The sequence below is a fragment of the Corvus kubaryi genome, unplaced genomic scaffold (assembly GCF_017639235.1).
Source record: "Corvus kubaryi isolate FWS band 111438036 unplaced genomic scaffold, C.kubaryi_AGA036_p1.0 37308, whole genome shotgun sequence".
Lineage (NCBI taxonomy): Eukaryota > Metazoa > Chordata > Aves > Passeriformes > Corvidae > Corvus > Corvus kubaryi.
This window is the reverse complement of record NW_024581096.1, coordinates 8228162-8244588: the sequence shown is the minus strand read 5'-3', so window position 1 is coordinate 8244588 and position 16427 is coordinate 8228162. Positions and strand designations below refer to the sequence as shown.

Genomic DNA, 16427 nt, shown 5'->3' with positions numbered 1-16427 from the left:
TCAGTATTTTGAAGTGTTGATTCCACACTTGACTTTTCTGAATTGGTGGTTTTATTTCCTGGGATTTGGATTTCTTTCTTACCACTTCTTTCCTTCATTTCTGTGTCATAGAAGTTAGAGGTCGCAGAGATCTGTGTGAACTCTGAGCAGAACCCCTGCGCCTGAACCTTCCAAGGTTGTTCCTGACACAACAACTGCATGCAATGGCTGAGCTATGTGGCAAACTGGGCTAAGCTCACCAAGAGAAACACATCGCTAAAAGAAAGACCCTAATTCCCAAGTTTCAAAAGGTACTCCATGACCTTATTTGTCTGACAGTCTTAGAGGGAGCTGTAAGTAATGTAGAGGCTAATGTATTTAAAATATCAGACATGATTACTCGCTCTTTATCCACAGAAACAGAATTAAAGCAAGTAAACAACAGTTGTTATGCAATATGCAAAGGCTATTGCTATTTTACTTGCACTGTGGAGATGTTTTCTTTCCAATCCATGGTATGTACTTGAGCTGTCAAGTTGTTTGGGTTTTTAAACAATACTGCTCTAACATGTTTTCCTTTATGGTTCTTGGAAGTATTCATGCATTCAGAAGACTTGTGACACTGAACAGCAAAGGATATAAGTCCTCTTATTCCTCTCTTTTGGAACTACTCCAAACTTTGTCTCCCTCTGCTATTATTCTCTATTTTCTACATACTGCCTTTTAAAGGGCAGATTTTTTAAAAACACAATAGAAGAGTACTTGGTATTACAAACACATGGATTCACTTTTACTCTATGGCAGCAACTTCTCCACCAAGTGGTCTTGGCTGCACATCCTACATCTGCTTAGGATGGGACCATTTATTGGTAGCAGTTAGCTTTAGTCTTTCCTATATTTGTCCAGACTCATCCTTCTGTACAATAAACTCCAAGCAGCAGAAATACAGGTAATGGTACTGTATCCTCTTCCAAAGGTCTGCCTGCCAGGTAACTGTCCTCTGCTAGGGGGAAACAAGCTCACAAAAATTCAGAACTGCCAAAGGAGAGACCAAATATACACTTGCTGCTGTGCAGTTTAATTTATCTAATTTAAGCTCTTCTGGCAAAGAAAGCAATTAGCAAGGTATGTTACTTAACACAGCAGAAACAGTATGCATACTAACAAAATGTCCTATTATGCCTTCATGGCCATAGGAGGTGGCAACCTAATAAGATACCCCTAGGTGTTCCTTCAACTGATAATTGCAAGGAAAAAAAACCCAGTGCATACTTCAATTGCTAAGGCAACTGCAGAGATTTGTCTTCATGGGAAGACAAACACCATGTAAATGTGTTTTGGTATCTTGCGCCTTATAAAAAAAATTAAGGCTGATGCAGGCTGATATTTACCCTGCTTAATCCAGATTCTATTCCAGCTGCTATTTTCTACTGGTAAGCTTTAGCACCACCTCCCATTAACAGTGAAACACTGGATGCAAATTTCTAACTTACATGTCCAGGTTACAAAGGATGACTCTACACTGAATGCAGTTATGTGCATTTAAAAAGGAATTACTCAGATTTTACTTTATCTTTGGGAATTCTCATCTAGAAGGTTAGAGATCTAACTAAATATAGTTGAGTAATCAAGCAAGTGAGTAGTCTGGGTCTAGAGATCTGAGAGTATGGGAAAAAAAATTTTAAAAAAAGGAGTTTGTTTCTCTAAGACACCAGACATAAGAACAATCACTTTATGGTTAAATTTATTGAAATTATTTCTAAGTACACATATCAATTCACACTACTTATAACTACTATCCTCATTATCTGATATACAAACAAACAAACAGAGGGTATTTCCATTTGCTTAAGCAATACACGGAAACAGTTGAGTGAGCACAGAATATAGAATCAGAATGTAAAATAAGGCAAGCATGAAAAAAGCATTAGGCTTAGTAGTCTTTCACTAGAAAGACAGATTTTGCTGTCAAGTTTCAGAGGAAAACTTTTAACAAACATACTGCAAAAGAGAAAAACAAAATTAACAACAGTAAACAAATTTCTTCCTTCAAGGCACTGTCAACTTTTAATGGCAATCTGAAAATAATTCAGCAAGTCAGTTGATAGCAATATTACCAGAAATAACAAAAAAACCATCAAAATCTCTTTGGTTAAATATAAAGCTGAATGAAAAAACAAAGAAGATGAAGTTTCTGTAAGAAGTAATTCTGGACATGACAGAACAAACATTATACAACTACAAAAATGAACTCAATTGCCAACAGTAAATTTTGACAAGACTTTCCGTTAGAAGCTGTGAAGTTTGGAACTTGGTTTATTTTTTCAAAAAGAATTATATATGCACTTTCTAGCATAATAAAGTAACAAGACTAAAACTGTTAAACTAGCAGAGAAGTACTTTCTAAGCATGTAACTTCTAGCTCTCTTATGAGACATCTCATTTCGCTTTGTGCTTTAGTCTGCCCAAGGGTTCAGCAATAGCAGATTGTGTTCAGCTGCTGTACAGGACTTCCTACACACTGAGTGGTCCAACTGAAAACATGTTTTCTCCTACAGATTTGCACTCAGTCTTCCCTGTACATGCCTAATTGCAAGTCATCTCAGCTTCTGCTGTCTGTCCCTCAGGACCCCTACAAAATACAAATATGCAGCTCCTTCCCATGTCCCTACACCGTTCTCAACTGGTTGCTTCCTCATTATCTGCACCTTCCTATTTTGGGGAAGCTTCCAGCTAAAACTGAATCATCACACATCTTACTGTGGTTAGACAACATGCGCTGGGGTAGCTCAACGCTTAGGGGACCACTTGTCTCAAAAACCTCCCCTACACTTAAGGTACCAAACAATCAGTTTCTTTCCAATTTTCATTGCTCAGCAGTCACCACTCAAAAGTTCTGAGCCACAATTTAAAGGCAGAATGTAAACCTCACTTTCTCTGGCTGAAAAAAGAGTTAGAGGCACTTGGATGATGATTCTAGTAGCAACATCAGTCCTGAAGAGTCTTCCCTCTCTTCCCCGGGATTACATGCATAGAAGGACCTACAGCTAATCAATTTTATTGAACAACGGCAGGGTAATGCATACTCCATACTAAAGAAGTTTTAATACAGTTCTATTTGAACCCCCAGTTTGGAAGCTCTTCTAAAATTTGTCCATCTTCAGTAGGAATTTGGTCTCACAGCTGCTTGTGTCTACTTTGGACCTAAGGGCAGGAAGAACTGGCAGTGAAGCAGCTTGAAGCATTAGGAAACAGCCCTTCAGGATTCTTTTGCAGATTTCAACCTTTTCCTCTAAGAAACTGGTAAGGCTTTTGCTGGTCTAAAACCCAGTAAAATATCCCCTCTTGCAAGAAAGTTTTAATCTTGGAAGACAGGATTTGCCAAGCAGTTGAAGTTGTTAAGACTCAGTCTACCCATGTAAGTCAGTTGTTACAGATTAATGTTTTGTTATTAAAAGTAATTTTGTGGAACCTTATACTTAGCTCCAACTGCTGTTTGAAAGAAATTTCAGAATTGTTTTGGATCTTATTTGGTATATACTGGCTTGAATGAAGTAAAAAAAAACCCAAAACAACACAATCACTGCCTAGGGTTTTGGGGTTTTTTTAAAGTTATGAAGTTTTCGTTCCATTCAATGCTAAGATCATAAAGCAACTGCAATGGGAATGTTTTGAACATACACAACACATACTTCTCAAAAGATAAATTTCAAGATTTCCAGAGCTCCTTGCAGTACTTGGACCAAAAAAAGTAAGGTTTATGCCTTTGAAGTTGACCATTAATTATGCCAATTACTTAAGATTTACCATTTAATATTGCTTGTTATTCCCCTCTGTAGGGTAGCCCAAAAGGGTTTGAACCTCAGAGAACATGCATAGAATAAAACCACTTCCAATGATGAAAAACTACTTACCAACATAAAAATAAACACCAAACCCCTGAGACAAAGCAAGCAGAACATGCTACAGGCAGGTCAAGGTAAAGCTACAGTTTCAGCAGCCAATCTAACCAAGCTAATAGAGTTCTGACAGATCTAAGATGCATTGCTTCTAAAATCCATGCTCAATCCAGGTTTTCCCTGCTAATGCTGCAAAAGACTATTTGTACGACTTGCCTATGTTAGCCAAAACTTTATAGCCCAACTGCGCGATTGGGAAGGAATGCTACGTGAAGGTAGAAAAATGTTACCATTTCTGATTACGTGGTGGGCTTTTTTCCAGACAGTATCTAACCTCATTGTCACTGCAAAATATATTAATGCTGCTTTAAACAGAATGTAATTCTTATATGTCTAAGTAACACTATCTTTTTTTACTATTTAACTGCCTACAAGAAACAAAACTACTACAAACTCTAAAATGTGCCAAACAATATACAGAAGTAAAGCTTTTGAAACTGCCAACATTTACCTGCAACAATAAAAACACTCATATCAATGAGAAATTAATATAAAAAACTGTAGATGCATTCTGGTTTTAATAGTGCATAGAAACTCCAAGGCAAAATACAATAAACACAGTATCTAAGCAAGGGGAATCTTTATCCATATTCACTCCTTACAGTCACACTTCTCATTGTGTCTTATTTGGACCTTAACTTGTAGTTCTTCAAACTGGAAAATCAATTATGAAAAACAAAAAAGCACCGATCAGACTGGATTTTGTCTCCCATCACCAACAAAACAGCCCATGCTAGGATTTCTGGTATTTTTCAAACTCAGTAAGAAACACTAAAATAGAAAAAATAAAGAAAGGGAATTAAATCTGTTTTATCTCTTTGGTGTTTTCTACATTCCTTGACAGTCAAAGAAAAATGACCAACACAAAGAAATTCTGTTTAGATGGTTTTTTTTTTTCCCTTTCACTTCCTATGGAGTCTGCAAACACTGCCTTTTTCCTTACATTTTTATGAAAAGACATTTTTCTGAAGTTTTTACTTCTTCCTCTCAAAATTAAAGTTTTAATTATTTCAAACACAGGCAAGGGATGCAACCAACTGTTTTCTTATTAGCTGAACATTTTTCAGTTGCTGAATGCATAATGTAATTAAATGGTATTATGGCAACTCTCTCTTCTAAAGCAGTACCTTAAGTCAGTAACAGCAGTGTTACAATTTTTGTGTAAGAGAAGTAGTGCTATTCATATTGTTTTATCCTATTATCCTGAAAAATTTTGCTGCTCAAGACCCTTTCTGTGCTTTGCAAGGAGTTTAAGAAACAAGTTTGCTGAAAGAAGTACCAACTAGACAGTATGTATGATCAGAAGCATATATAGGTATATTCCCAAAAATTCAGCATTCTGTATAAATTATAATAACCAAACTGGTTTTGCCAGCCCCAGAGAGTGCAGTAATTTGTTCAAGCGTAAGGAATTATTGCATTTATAGTCTGAGAAGGTACTGTACCCCCATTACTTCTTTCATCTACTCTGAAATATCTGAGCTGTACGGTATTTAAGTGTTTAGCCTACTAAGGACTATAGTACAGTAGAACTCAGAATAAAGCTAAGAAAAGTTAGAATGAAGACATTTTACTATTCAGAGTAAATTGCAACTCTTAATATTTCATTTCAGTCCGGATAAAGATTCCCCTTTGACCATTTCTTTGGTAAAAACAGCTGCATTGCATTTGTTTCATCAGCTGGTAAAAGGCATTTTCTTTGGTGGAAATACTTTTTTGATCTTACATGTCCACTTTTGCAACACTCAGATAATACGCCCACTCTATATTAACCACTTATTCAGTGAATACAACACTAGTTACAGTTTAGGAGATAAAAATCAAACAGACCAATCATAAGCCAACAGTAAGGCTAATCATTTAAAAAAACATCTACTACTAGTAAAACAACAACGTGACAGATAAAGGTCTAAATGCAGTATATCATATCATCTGTATAAAATGAGTAGCTTCAGAGTTATTTTAAAAGCATCTTAATTCTCAAATGTAGAGGACTTTACTTCAAAACAGTGAATGTTTAACATGCATAGCTGCATACATCTTCTGTAGCTTTGTGATAATTTCCACTTCCATTGGCTTAAATCTCCTGCAATAAAAAAGAACAAACACATTTCATTATAATATGAATTCTGTTATCTTGCTGCTTAGTATTTTCCTGTGTTTGTTTGAAAATAAACTTCATTTTAATCAATACATAATTTTTTTTGAATGGTTCAATTTGCAAATCAAATCATAGAATTATTTAGGTTAGAAAAGGCCTCCTAACACCATCAAGTCCAACCATTAACTCAACACCACCACATTCACCAGTAAATCATAACCCTAAGTGCCACATCCACACACCTTCTGAGCATGCCCAGGGCTGATGATTCCACCACTTCCCTGGGCAGCCTGTTCCAATGCCTGATGACCCCACCAGTGAAGAAGTTTTCCTAATATCCAATCTAAACCTCTCCCGATACAACTTGAGGCCATTTCCTCCTGTTCCGTCACTTGTTACTTGGAAGAAGAGACCAATCCCCACCTTGCTACAACCTATTTTCAGGGAGTTATAGACAACAACTGGCATTTACCATGTTAAGACATTAAAACTTTTTGACACTGTACATGAAGACAAAGCAGATGATTCTCAGAGAAGAATCCTTATTTACTGACTGAGTGCTATGAGTCGAAAGAACTTTTTAAGAATGGAACCTCAGATCTAACACAAGATAAATCCTTGTGTGCTGGTTTTGACTGGAATAAAGTTAATTTTTTTTCACAGCAGCTGGTACAGGGCTAGGTTTGGATTTGTGTTGGAAGCAGTGTTGGTAGCACAGGAATGTTTTAGGTATTGCTCATCAGTGCTTACACAGTCACAAGGCCTTGTCCTCTCCTCACCAGCAAGGAGGCTGGGGGAATGCAAGGAGTTTGTACAGCCAGAGCACCTGCCCCAGCTAATCACAGGGATACTCCATCCCACAGGGCATCATGCTCAGCATTGTAAAGCTGACCGAAGAAGGAGAAATAGGGAGGGAACACACATTCAGTCATAGCATTTGTTTTTCTGATGAACCCAAGCAGCTATTATGCATGTTCGAGCATGATGAAGCCCTTCTTTCCTGAAGATAGCTGAACACCTGCCTGCCCATGAGAAATAGTGAATGAATCCTTTCTTTTGCTTCTGTGTTCAGCTTTCGCTTTCTTCTGTTAAGCTGTCCGTATCTCAGTCCCTGAGCTCACCCATTTTTACTCATCTGATTCTCTTCCCCATCCCACCAGAGAGCAAACTCAAGTGGCTGCATGGTGCTGAGTTGCCAGCTGGGGTTAAACCTATGAGAAACAGAGACAATATAGTCTTGCAAAGTATTTGTTCTGGATCATTTTCTGAGTTGTTACTCTCTTTATGTGAACTCTACCTGACACATCTCCTTCTGTTCTTTAAAAGAAAGGGTATGGCAACAGTCTTTACTTGGGTAGATGGCTTGTAGTGAGGATGAACCAGCAGTGACATGAATGTGAAGTCATTCACACCTCTCATCCACAGACCAGAAGTTGAGGTGCCAGATGCAGAAGAGAAACAAGTATGTGTAGTGTCAACTGACAGACCATCATCTGACAAGCATTTCTGGATGGTGTCAGTAGAAACAGTCTATAATCAGACTGTGAAGAGGGTAGAGAATCAGGAAGTTCACTATACAGCTTTCATGGGGCTACACACCCTCTGCTTCCTTATTCTACAACTAGTCCTTTCAATCACCATCTACTAAGCCCAGTCTTCTGTCCCAGACTCCTCTAATCCCTTGCTTCACCTCTCCAGTACTGTCATATTCCCCACTTACTATTACAGAGGATCCTTCCTCCATAAACTCACTTGACACTCAAATATAGCTGGAGAGAGTGGGAATTTGAACACAGCAGCACTTCTTATGCATCTCAGCACCTACCCTGGCATTCACTGGATTCTTACATGATCAGGAGTCAAGCAGGTTAATCTGTGTCTCATTTTAAAGACTGCATGGGTTAACAGAACTAGTAAATCACAATGACAATCACAACAGAATTGAATTAAAACAAATTGGACTTGATTTCTTGTTCGACTGCATCTTACTTTACCTAAACAATTACTTAATTACTATGGTGCTCCCCCATAAAAAATAAGATTGGGATGGTACAGTGGACTTCTTTGTCCAGCATTAGGCTGCTCAAGAGAAAAGTTAACTCTGGTCTGTCTTTCATCTCTTACTTACCTTTCAAGGAACCAGATTAACTTCTTCTTTGCCTAGAACTACTTTTGTTCCCCAGCAATGTCGTCTTCTGATTTACTATAAGAAAAAGAGGTTACATTCCACTACTCAACTTGTAAGTGTAAGATAGCACAATTATTTCCAGTCTCCTTCTGGAATAACTGCAACTAGCTGTTATGCTGTGGATCACAATAAAGACTTGAATTAAAAGTTCTCTTGCTAAAAAAAAAAAGTTTGTGATTCACTACACTCCCACCTAAATACACAGCTGGATGTGACCTTTAATCACAGCCTCATCAACCAAATACAGCTGTATTAGTCATCCCTTGACATAATAGACCAGACATGTTCCTTTGGAGCTACTCTCCAGTACACAAATCCATCTTCTAAACAGCCAGTAGTTGAAATAACTTTCAGTTCTTGAATCCAGGAAGTACATAGTTAAATAAATTTTCCTCTTATGTGTTTATCTAAGAATCCCACAATAAAGATGAAGGAGCTGTACAGAACCACATCCCACAAGTATAAAAACATTACTTTAGTGCACTATTCTGTGTTACCATCCTGGTATTTTCAGCATGTTTACGAGAAGTAGGGCTGTGCAATAAAGACAATTACTCAATTTTCAACCCAAGACATATCCCCAAACAGTCAGCAGTATAATAGCATACTATATTCCCAAGACATACTCCCACTTTATGCTATAATTGAATTAGAGCTTTAATCTCTTCAGGTAAGTGGAAAAGCAAGAAAATGTATTTTCAGCTAGCAGTGAAAAAAGGAATGAGAAGGTGAATACAACACAGGGAAACAAAGAAGGTCACTGAAGCAAAAAAAAAAAAATTCAAGGAGGGAAAGCACTACTCAGAAGAAAAAGGGAGACAAACACAGGAGGAGAGAAGGGATCAAGGGGACAAAAACTAGAGTAGACTGGACACATCTAAAATGAGGAACTGCTGGGCAACTTTCCTCTTGTTTTAAGAGGTAAACAGGCTAGATAAGGGAATTAGGCTTCAGAGGACAATCAGAGAGAAGCATAGCGTATTTTAGCAAACAAGCCTAAAGAAATACATGGCCCTAAGGACAGGGGAGCCAGCATTGGAGCACAGACACTCAAACAGCACAGTAGCAACAGAAGTGCCTGCATTTGCTCCTTTGGTTCCAGCAGTGCAGCCCAGGAAGCCCAAGCTACCAGCACAGTGTGAAATCTCCTGAGAGGCTGGAATTATCCCCTGAAACAGCCAACAATGCCAGCTCTCAACACCCCAGCCAACTACAGGCTTAGCTACAAGAGTTAGGGCTTTGACCACATGCAAGGGAGAGAACTGGATTTTTAATATGGACAAATATACTTTGGAAAAAAAATCAGACCCACTTCTGTTATGCTTTCACCGGGAAATTATTTTCTTGCAGTTATACTCTTCTAGAATGAGCTTATAATGAGGACACATGGTGCTCTCACAAAAAACCCCCCAAACAAACCCAAACCAAAAAAACCCCCCAAACAAACCCCAAAACCAACACAAAACAAACAAAAAGCACATACACAAAAAATCTTAATCTCAAAACTAAGTGCCAGGTAGAAAGTAGTGTTCTGTTCACTTTGGAATTAGGAAGTCTTAAGAATAAACTGTTCTTTCATGTTCACCATCATCTCCCTTTCCAATGGGATCAACAACAAGGTATAATTTTGTACAACACCAATACATGTAAGAACAAATACTGAACTACAGTATAGAAGTTTTTTGCTTACAGTTGCTCAATTTGGTCAAATTCTCTTTCACCTTCTGCAGAACAAAAGAAGTATTAAGCATAAGTATCCATTTAATAAACAATAGAAAATGTCTTGTTTAGTACACTTGCTCATTGTTTAATCAGAACAAAATATTTTTAAATTTTATTAGTTTTCTTAAATTCATATTTCAAATTACCTTGTTCATCTATTCAAGGGAATTACCTCCAAACTGGTGAAAAGGTTTATTTTTATAAAGTTTTATTAATCTGATTTTAATACAAATTGTATTATATATAGATTTATACATTTCTGTATTTTGAAATATGGGTAACATGCATTTATGTATGTACTAGACACATGCATTTTTCCTTCTTACTAAATTTGGTTAAAGAAACTTCTTCCATCAAGGCTACCAAGAACTGCTTCCATTCCTAAGCATTCCTCCAAAAATTATAGCCTCTAAATTCCCTTTTGTATTGTAAGAAAAAATAAAACAAACAGGACTACATCAAACCTGTTATGGGTAGGTATTGCTTAATGAAAGCTCTTTGTATTGCAGTGTTTTAGAAGAAAGAATTTTACCAGAAATACAGATGTGAAAATGACACATCTTCATATATGACGCACTATGGGTCATACCTTTCTACCTTTGGTTCTAATTTCAACAGAAAGCTAGAAATTAATTAAAAAACCCAAACTGACCAACCAAACAAAAAACCCACACCAAAACTTACCTTCTCCTCTCCTTTTCGAATACACCTCGTAGAGGGCAATAGTAGTTACAAGAATAACAACTTCAACCACAACTGCTATAAAGGGTTTGAGAGGTGCCATGATGGACAGAACTTTAACTTCAAACCTCTTTTTACTGCTCCCTAATCTAAAAGCAGCTTCACACCAATATATACCACTATCTTCCTTGGTGAGCTTGAGTATCTCCAGACGGTTTACATTGGCAGATTGTATCTTAATTTGAAACTTGTTTGTATCAGAAGATGGATTAATGGCAACCTGAAAAAAACACATTGCAAGTCTTATTAATGTAATGAGAAGGTGTTTAATCCAAGAGCATCATCAACATACAGCTCTGTATAGATATGACCAATGAGTTAGCAACAAAAGGCATTCGTGAAGCACAATTAGCCCACCTTAAAGGGAAGGATCTATTTTAGCTGGACACCCTGGTTCCCTCTAGACTCACTGGAGGAAAATACAAACTTTCAGTGGGCAAATTGTCTGAACTGTTTCAGTTTATTTAAGACCAGATAAAAAGCACCTTTGGCTCTCCTGACTGTCCAATGACAAAGGCATCCTCAGCTGCCAGACCTAAGGCACAGGTTTCACCATAGCACAACACATGTACTTGCGAGAAGTGGAAGAGAGTACTCTGCTTCACTGGGAAATATGCTGATACTCTTACAAGTCACTGCTAATCTCCAGCAGTATAAAGGAGACAAATCTATTTACCTCCCCTCATCAGTTGACAGAAGCAGGCTAAACCGAAGTGTTTTAGGAAGCTATGCTTCCTAGATAGGTCATAAGGCTAGGAAATAGAATGACTTGTACCTGGAGAAAGTAAAGGGTCATACAACATTTTACAGGTGAAAGCACATCTCACTGTAAGATTATTTTTGTATCCAGTGGCAAGATTTGAAGAGTATAACCAGTATAAATACAGTAAAAACAAGTCTCTCAAAACCCAGCTGATTTGTTTATGCAGGAGTATGGCAGGGCTTTTTTGAAAAAAACATCATACAAACCAGAACAAAAACTACATCCCTGTAACAATAAATACCTGTAAATAATACAATTTTTTTTCCATTTCCATACAAAGATTTCCATTAAAGTTAATGGAAATGCAATTCGTAGAGCTTGCAGTAAAGAGTCATACTTCACAAAGTATCTGTACCTATTTTTTGTCACCCTATTTTGTTTGGCCAACAGATGGAGACCTTACCAACTCAGTTCCATTGGTCATATACCAGGTCCAAGCCATGGGAGCATACTCAGTTTTACAAATCATTACAGCTAGATCTCTTTCATAAGTGATGAGATTCTTTTCTTTTCCTTCAATCTTTGGTACTAAGAACAAGGAAAAAAAATGCATTGAATGAGAGATACAGGTTTTGATTAGTGTTACAAAAGAATATATTTAGATATTCATTTATAGTACTCCATTCACTTTTTCCACTTAAAACCCTCACGATTCTATCCTTCATAACATGTTGTAAATGAGGAGTCATTTCAGAGACATAATCTATGCAGAAGACTAGAGGAATCCTGTTTTCAGTTGCTGTGTGATCTTGAAAGTTGCCAATTAATACCAAACATCAAGCGAAAAAAAATCAGATTGATTTCTACCCTTACCCATTTCCTCTTTCCTTTCCTTGGCAGCTGCAAGCTACATGCTTCAGTTCTAGTACATTAGAAACAAACATGTAGTTTTTCTGCAGTTTCGCTCAATTTACAGAAACTGTTAGAAGTCTATTCCAGCCACGATGTGACTTCATAATGTTATCTGACAAGTTGTACATACAGAGAACTTTTCTGTAACTATGAAAAAATTGCAGATTAATGGAGATTTGTAGTTACAAACATTTTCTGAGCTGAAGCAATGACTTTTGGGTGCATGCTAATAAAAAGGACTTTTGGTCCAATCTTCCTGAGGACAGAATACAGCCGAGAAGAAACAAAACATCAGTTTAACTTAAGAGCTACTTGCCCTAGCCATTGCAATTGCAGGTGCCCCACAAGCTTCCAAAAGCATGTGCCCAGAAAGGCTATTGAATGTATTGAGACTATCCCACAGATACTGTTAGAGCTTAGCAAATGCACTATACTGAAGCATGTATTTCCCTTTCCCCCTCCTTTCCCTCTTTATTAGGATGTTTACCAGTATGTTTTCCTCAGATCCATTCATTTCAAATTTTACTTCAAGTTTCATTGCTGTACTTTGTAAGTACAGATCTAGTACATACTTCAGATTTTATTGATCACACTAGACTAAACAGGCCAAGTATTTGCTTTTAGCAGTTATGATGAACAATTTGACACAGGTTAAGATTGTTCTTGTCCTCTACTCTTCTGGACTGGCTGAGCACAAATTATTTTTCCCTCAAAGATATCCACTTCTCATGTTTATTCAAACTTAAGTTTCCTGTCCAGAAATATATATAAAACCAATTTGTTAATAAGAACACTTTTACTCTCACTCAGAATTTGCTGCACCATAAATCAACACACTCTACTAGTGAAGTTCTCTCACTCCATGTGTACGTTTTAATCATTAAACACTATCTTTTTAAAGAGTAGTGGCAGAGTACCTTCTCTGATATCATTAAAAGGGATGGCCTCAGTAATTACTGCTGCCATCTCCCTCGCAATTTAGAGAAGAGGAAATACAAGCAGGTTGGGATAAAAAACCCAATACACCCACCACAACAAGCTTATGTGGCAGAGATTTAGCCACACTGATTAGTAGCAAAGCTTAGCTATAGGCATGCCAGCAATACATGTGACCACATTAGCCACAATTAAGGATACGAATATCCATTACAAGTTCTTCAGTCTGGCTCTATAACAATTGTTAAACCTTGAATGCATGCAAAGATTGTCACAGGTATTGCTGCAAGTAGATCGCACTGAATTTGGTTGCAAAATACTTCCGCTGCACAAAGCCAACTTTTGAAGAGACAGATATCAGCACCAGCATGTACACCAGTCAGTTGTCCACACTGCTTTAAAAACCAGAGCAATTTCATGGTGCACATACCTCAACAGCTGCTTAAGGATCCCTGAACAAAGGGCAAAGAAACTAATCTATTCTACCCTCTTAGAAGCTAGTAGTATTTCACAACATTTTATAACACCCATGAACATCCTCTGTTCATGTTCCGTGTTTATTAACTTGAACTTCCAGTAAGTTTTCTGCAAACCTGAGTAAAAATAAAACTCAAAATCTGAGGGGTTATGTCAAGCCAGGAACCAGGGGGCAAGGAGAGGAGAGGTAACACATCCAATAATCCCAAACTGCTTAGTGGAAAAGCTATTGCAGTTAGTTACAGCAGTGATGACTTTACCCACTGAATCTATACCAACACATTACTCATCTTTCAGTTTGAGAATCGTTCTCCCTGCATTATTGACTGGAAGATTCAAGGATTTCTCTTTCCCATTTCCTTTACTCTTGCATTAATCTTAAAAAGCATCAAGCCAGTACTTTTTATGGCATCAGAAGTGGCAGCATTCAACCACCAAGAAGCAATTCTCCCATCTTACAATAAATCAGTGAGTCCTATGCACTGTTCTGGAAAAGATGACTTTCCTATTGAGTCATTACTGCCCTTACTGTAATATTATTGTGTACTTACAAAAAAAAAAACCTCAGAATTTTTTCCATCTACACAGTTAGCTATTCAACTGAACCTTACACACATGCTGACAAGAAAAATACATAATTATTTTTTAGAGATTAAAAGGCCTGAATAAACTACAGCTTTGCATTTATTCAGTACTGCAAGCTAGTCTTTCCTGGCTGAAGATCTGGAAGCAGGTATCAACATTTGATATTTGAACCTACGCAAGTTTCCTCAAGTCCTATTACCAGATATCGCACTGAACAAAGGCAGCTTGCAGCTGCTGAATTAGGGAGCCCCACTGGTTAGTTCAGCTGAGGTTAGGGCAATGTTTTGAAGAGTTAGGGTTTCTCAGAGCCTGTATTCAGGGAGAATCTTTCATGCATCAGCCTTCACACATGAAATGCTTGCCTTGCTCTTGCAAAGATGGTTGGATGGTGGGAATAAAGAAGGGAGCAATTCCCATTAGAGTTATTCATCAGATCAGCAGCTTGTATTAGTTTAATTTCCACACATCTCCTATGCAACTGGATTTCACCGACTGCTTTCCAGGGTAATATTATTGGAGAAGAGAACACAAAACAGAAGAAAGGGCACTCATACTACCCAATGAAGCAAACTAATTGTTCATCTAAGCACTATTCTTACAGTGTTACAGAATAAAAGACACACTAAAGCCATAATGTAGTGTTCCAGAAACACAAATGAAATTCTTAAAATCCTGCCTCCATTTTACCGATCATTACTTCACTTTTAACACCAAACCTCATACCAAACTTTCAAATTACTGGCTCTACTTTTTGAAGAAATTTATCTGTGACACCGTCTTTTATTCTCTATGCCCCAGGAAGGGAAGAATATTCACTTCTGCCATAGAGATGGAGAGGGAAGGGAAAATCAGTTAGTCAATAAGGGTAAAGAAGTAAACTTGTATGCTCTTTTGGTTATTAGAATTTTTTTTAAAAAGGCTTTTAGTTTTTGGTTCAAAATTCTTCCATCCATGCTACAAAAATTACTTTAAACACTTAGTTATTCTCACTTAGCCTGACTATATTAGCCACTACTTATAAAATTAGGTTGCAACTTCCATACTACCCAAAAAGAACACTAATACAGCTTTGCAGTGGTCAGCTGAAACAAAAACTTAAAATAAATACAAATTAATTAAATTACCTTGCAAATGAAATGTAGCATTGACTTCTACTTCACCTTTCAGAACACAGCTGTAACTTCCCAGGTGACTGCTTTCTGATACTGTCAATCTTAAAAAAGAATCACCAATTTAGTTTTTCATGTATATTTTCTTTTTGTACCACAAGTGAGTGCTAACTAGCATTCTAAAGAAAACAGTAAGGCTTAGTAATGGAGCAGAGAACATAACATCACTGAAAACACTAGGATTCGGGTTTAGCGCAATGAAGAAATGGCATAACATTTTTAAGAAAACAGAAGAGCACAAGCACACCTTGGAACATAAACACCATTTTCACCGTTCATGCTGACAGAAGGCCACCTTTAAGCACCATTACCTACAGGTTACTAAATTAAACATGGGTTCACCATGTGAACTAGGAAGCATATCCTATGTAGGGCTTTAGGAAGAACAAACCATTTAAGTAATCTCTTCAACATAAAAAATAGTTTTAAAGAGCATCCATCAATGAAGTCCAGCATCTTCTCCACTGGAAAACTATACATTTTACTGGCACTTTAAAAAAGATTTACACAGCTGTGTATATGGAGTATCAGTTATGTTCTCATCATATTTTCTATAACAGAAATTTTATTTAAGTATTACTGCTGTTAAAGCTATACAGAAATAAATTGGAGACCGATCAGTTAAAATGCGTAAATGGCCTAATTCTGAAGAACAACAATAAATTGTATGAACTGTAGAAAGGCTTCTGCAACATTTTTTGAGTTTCTGTAGAGGTTTGAAAGACTTAAGAAAACCTTCAAAATATCTTTACTGTAAATCTCACTTCGTCTTTTTGTTAACTAGGAAAGAAAGAAAATGACCACTGATGCCTTCAAGACTTCTGCAAAACATCAAAGAGGTGGAAAAGATCATGTGGAAAATGAGGGAGTGGAAAGAAAAATTGTTAAAATATTTTAATCTCAGACTGATTATTATTTCACTTACTGAACAGAATTACTGGACTTCAAGGAACTG

General features: G+C 37.1%; 1 protein-coding gene across 3 annotated transcripts in view; it reads right to left on the bottom strand.

Moving 5' to 3' along the window:
- Positions 1-4838: 4838 nt before the first annotated feature.
- The window catches only part of EMB (embigin), a 22578-nt gene continuing 10989 nt past the window's right edge, over positions 4839-16427 (bottom strand). For all 3 annotated transcript variants that reach the window (XM_042028380.1, XM_042028382.1, XM_042028381.1), the window contains 6 exons: positions 15428-15516; positions 11857-11981; positions 10634-10910; positions 9918-9951; positions 8168-8242; positions 4839-6024 (listed from right to left, as the gene is read on the bottom strand). In XM_042028380.1, coding sequence (XP_041884314.1) covers positions 8206-8242; positions 9918-9951; positions 10634-10910; positions 11857-11981; positions 15428-15516 — 562 coding nt within the window. In that variant the 3' untranslated portion in view covers positions 4839-6024; positions 8168-8205. The remainder of the gene's footprint in view (positions 6025-8167; positions 8243-9917; positions 9952-10633; positions 10911-11856; positions 11982-15427; positions 15517-16427) is intronic.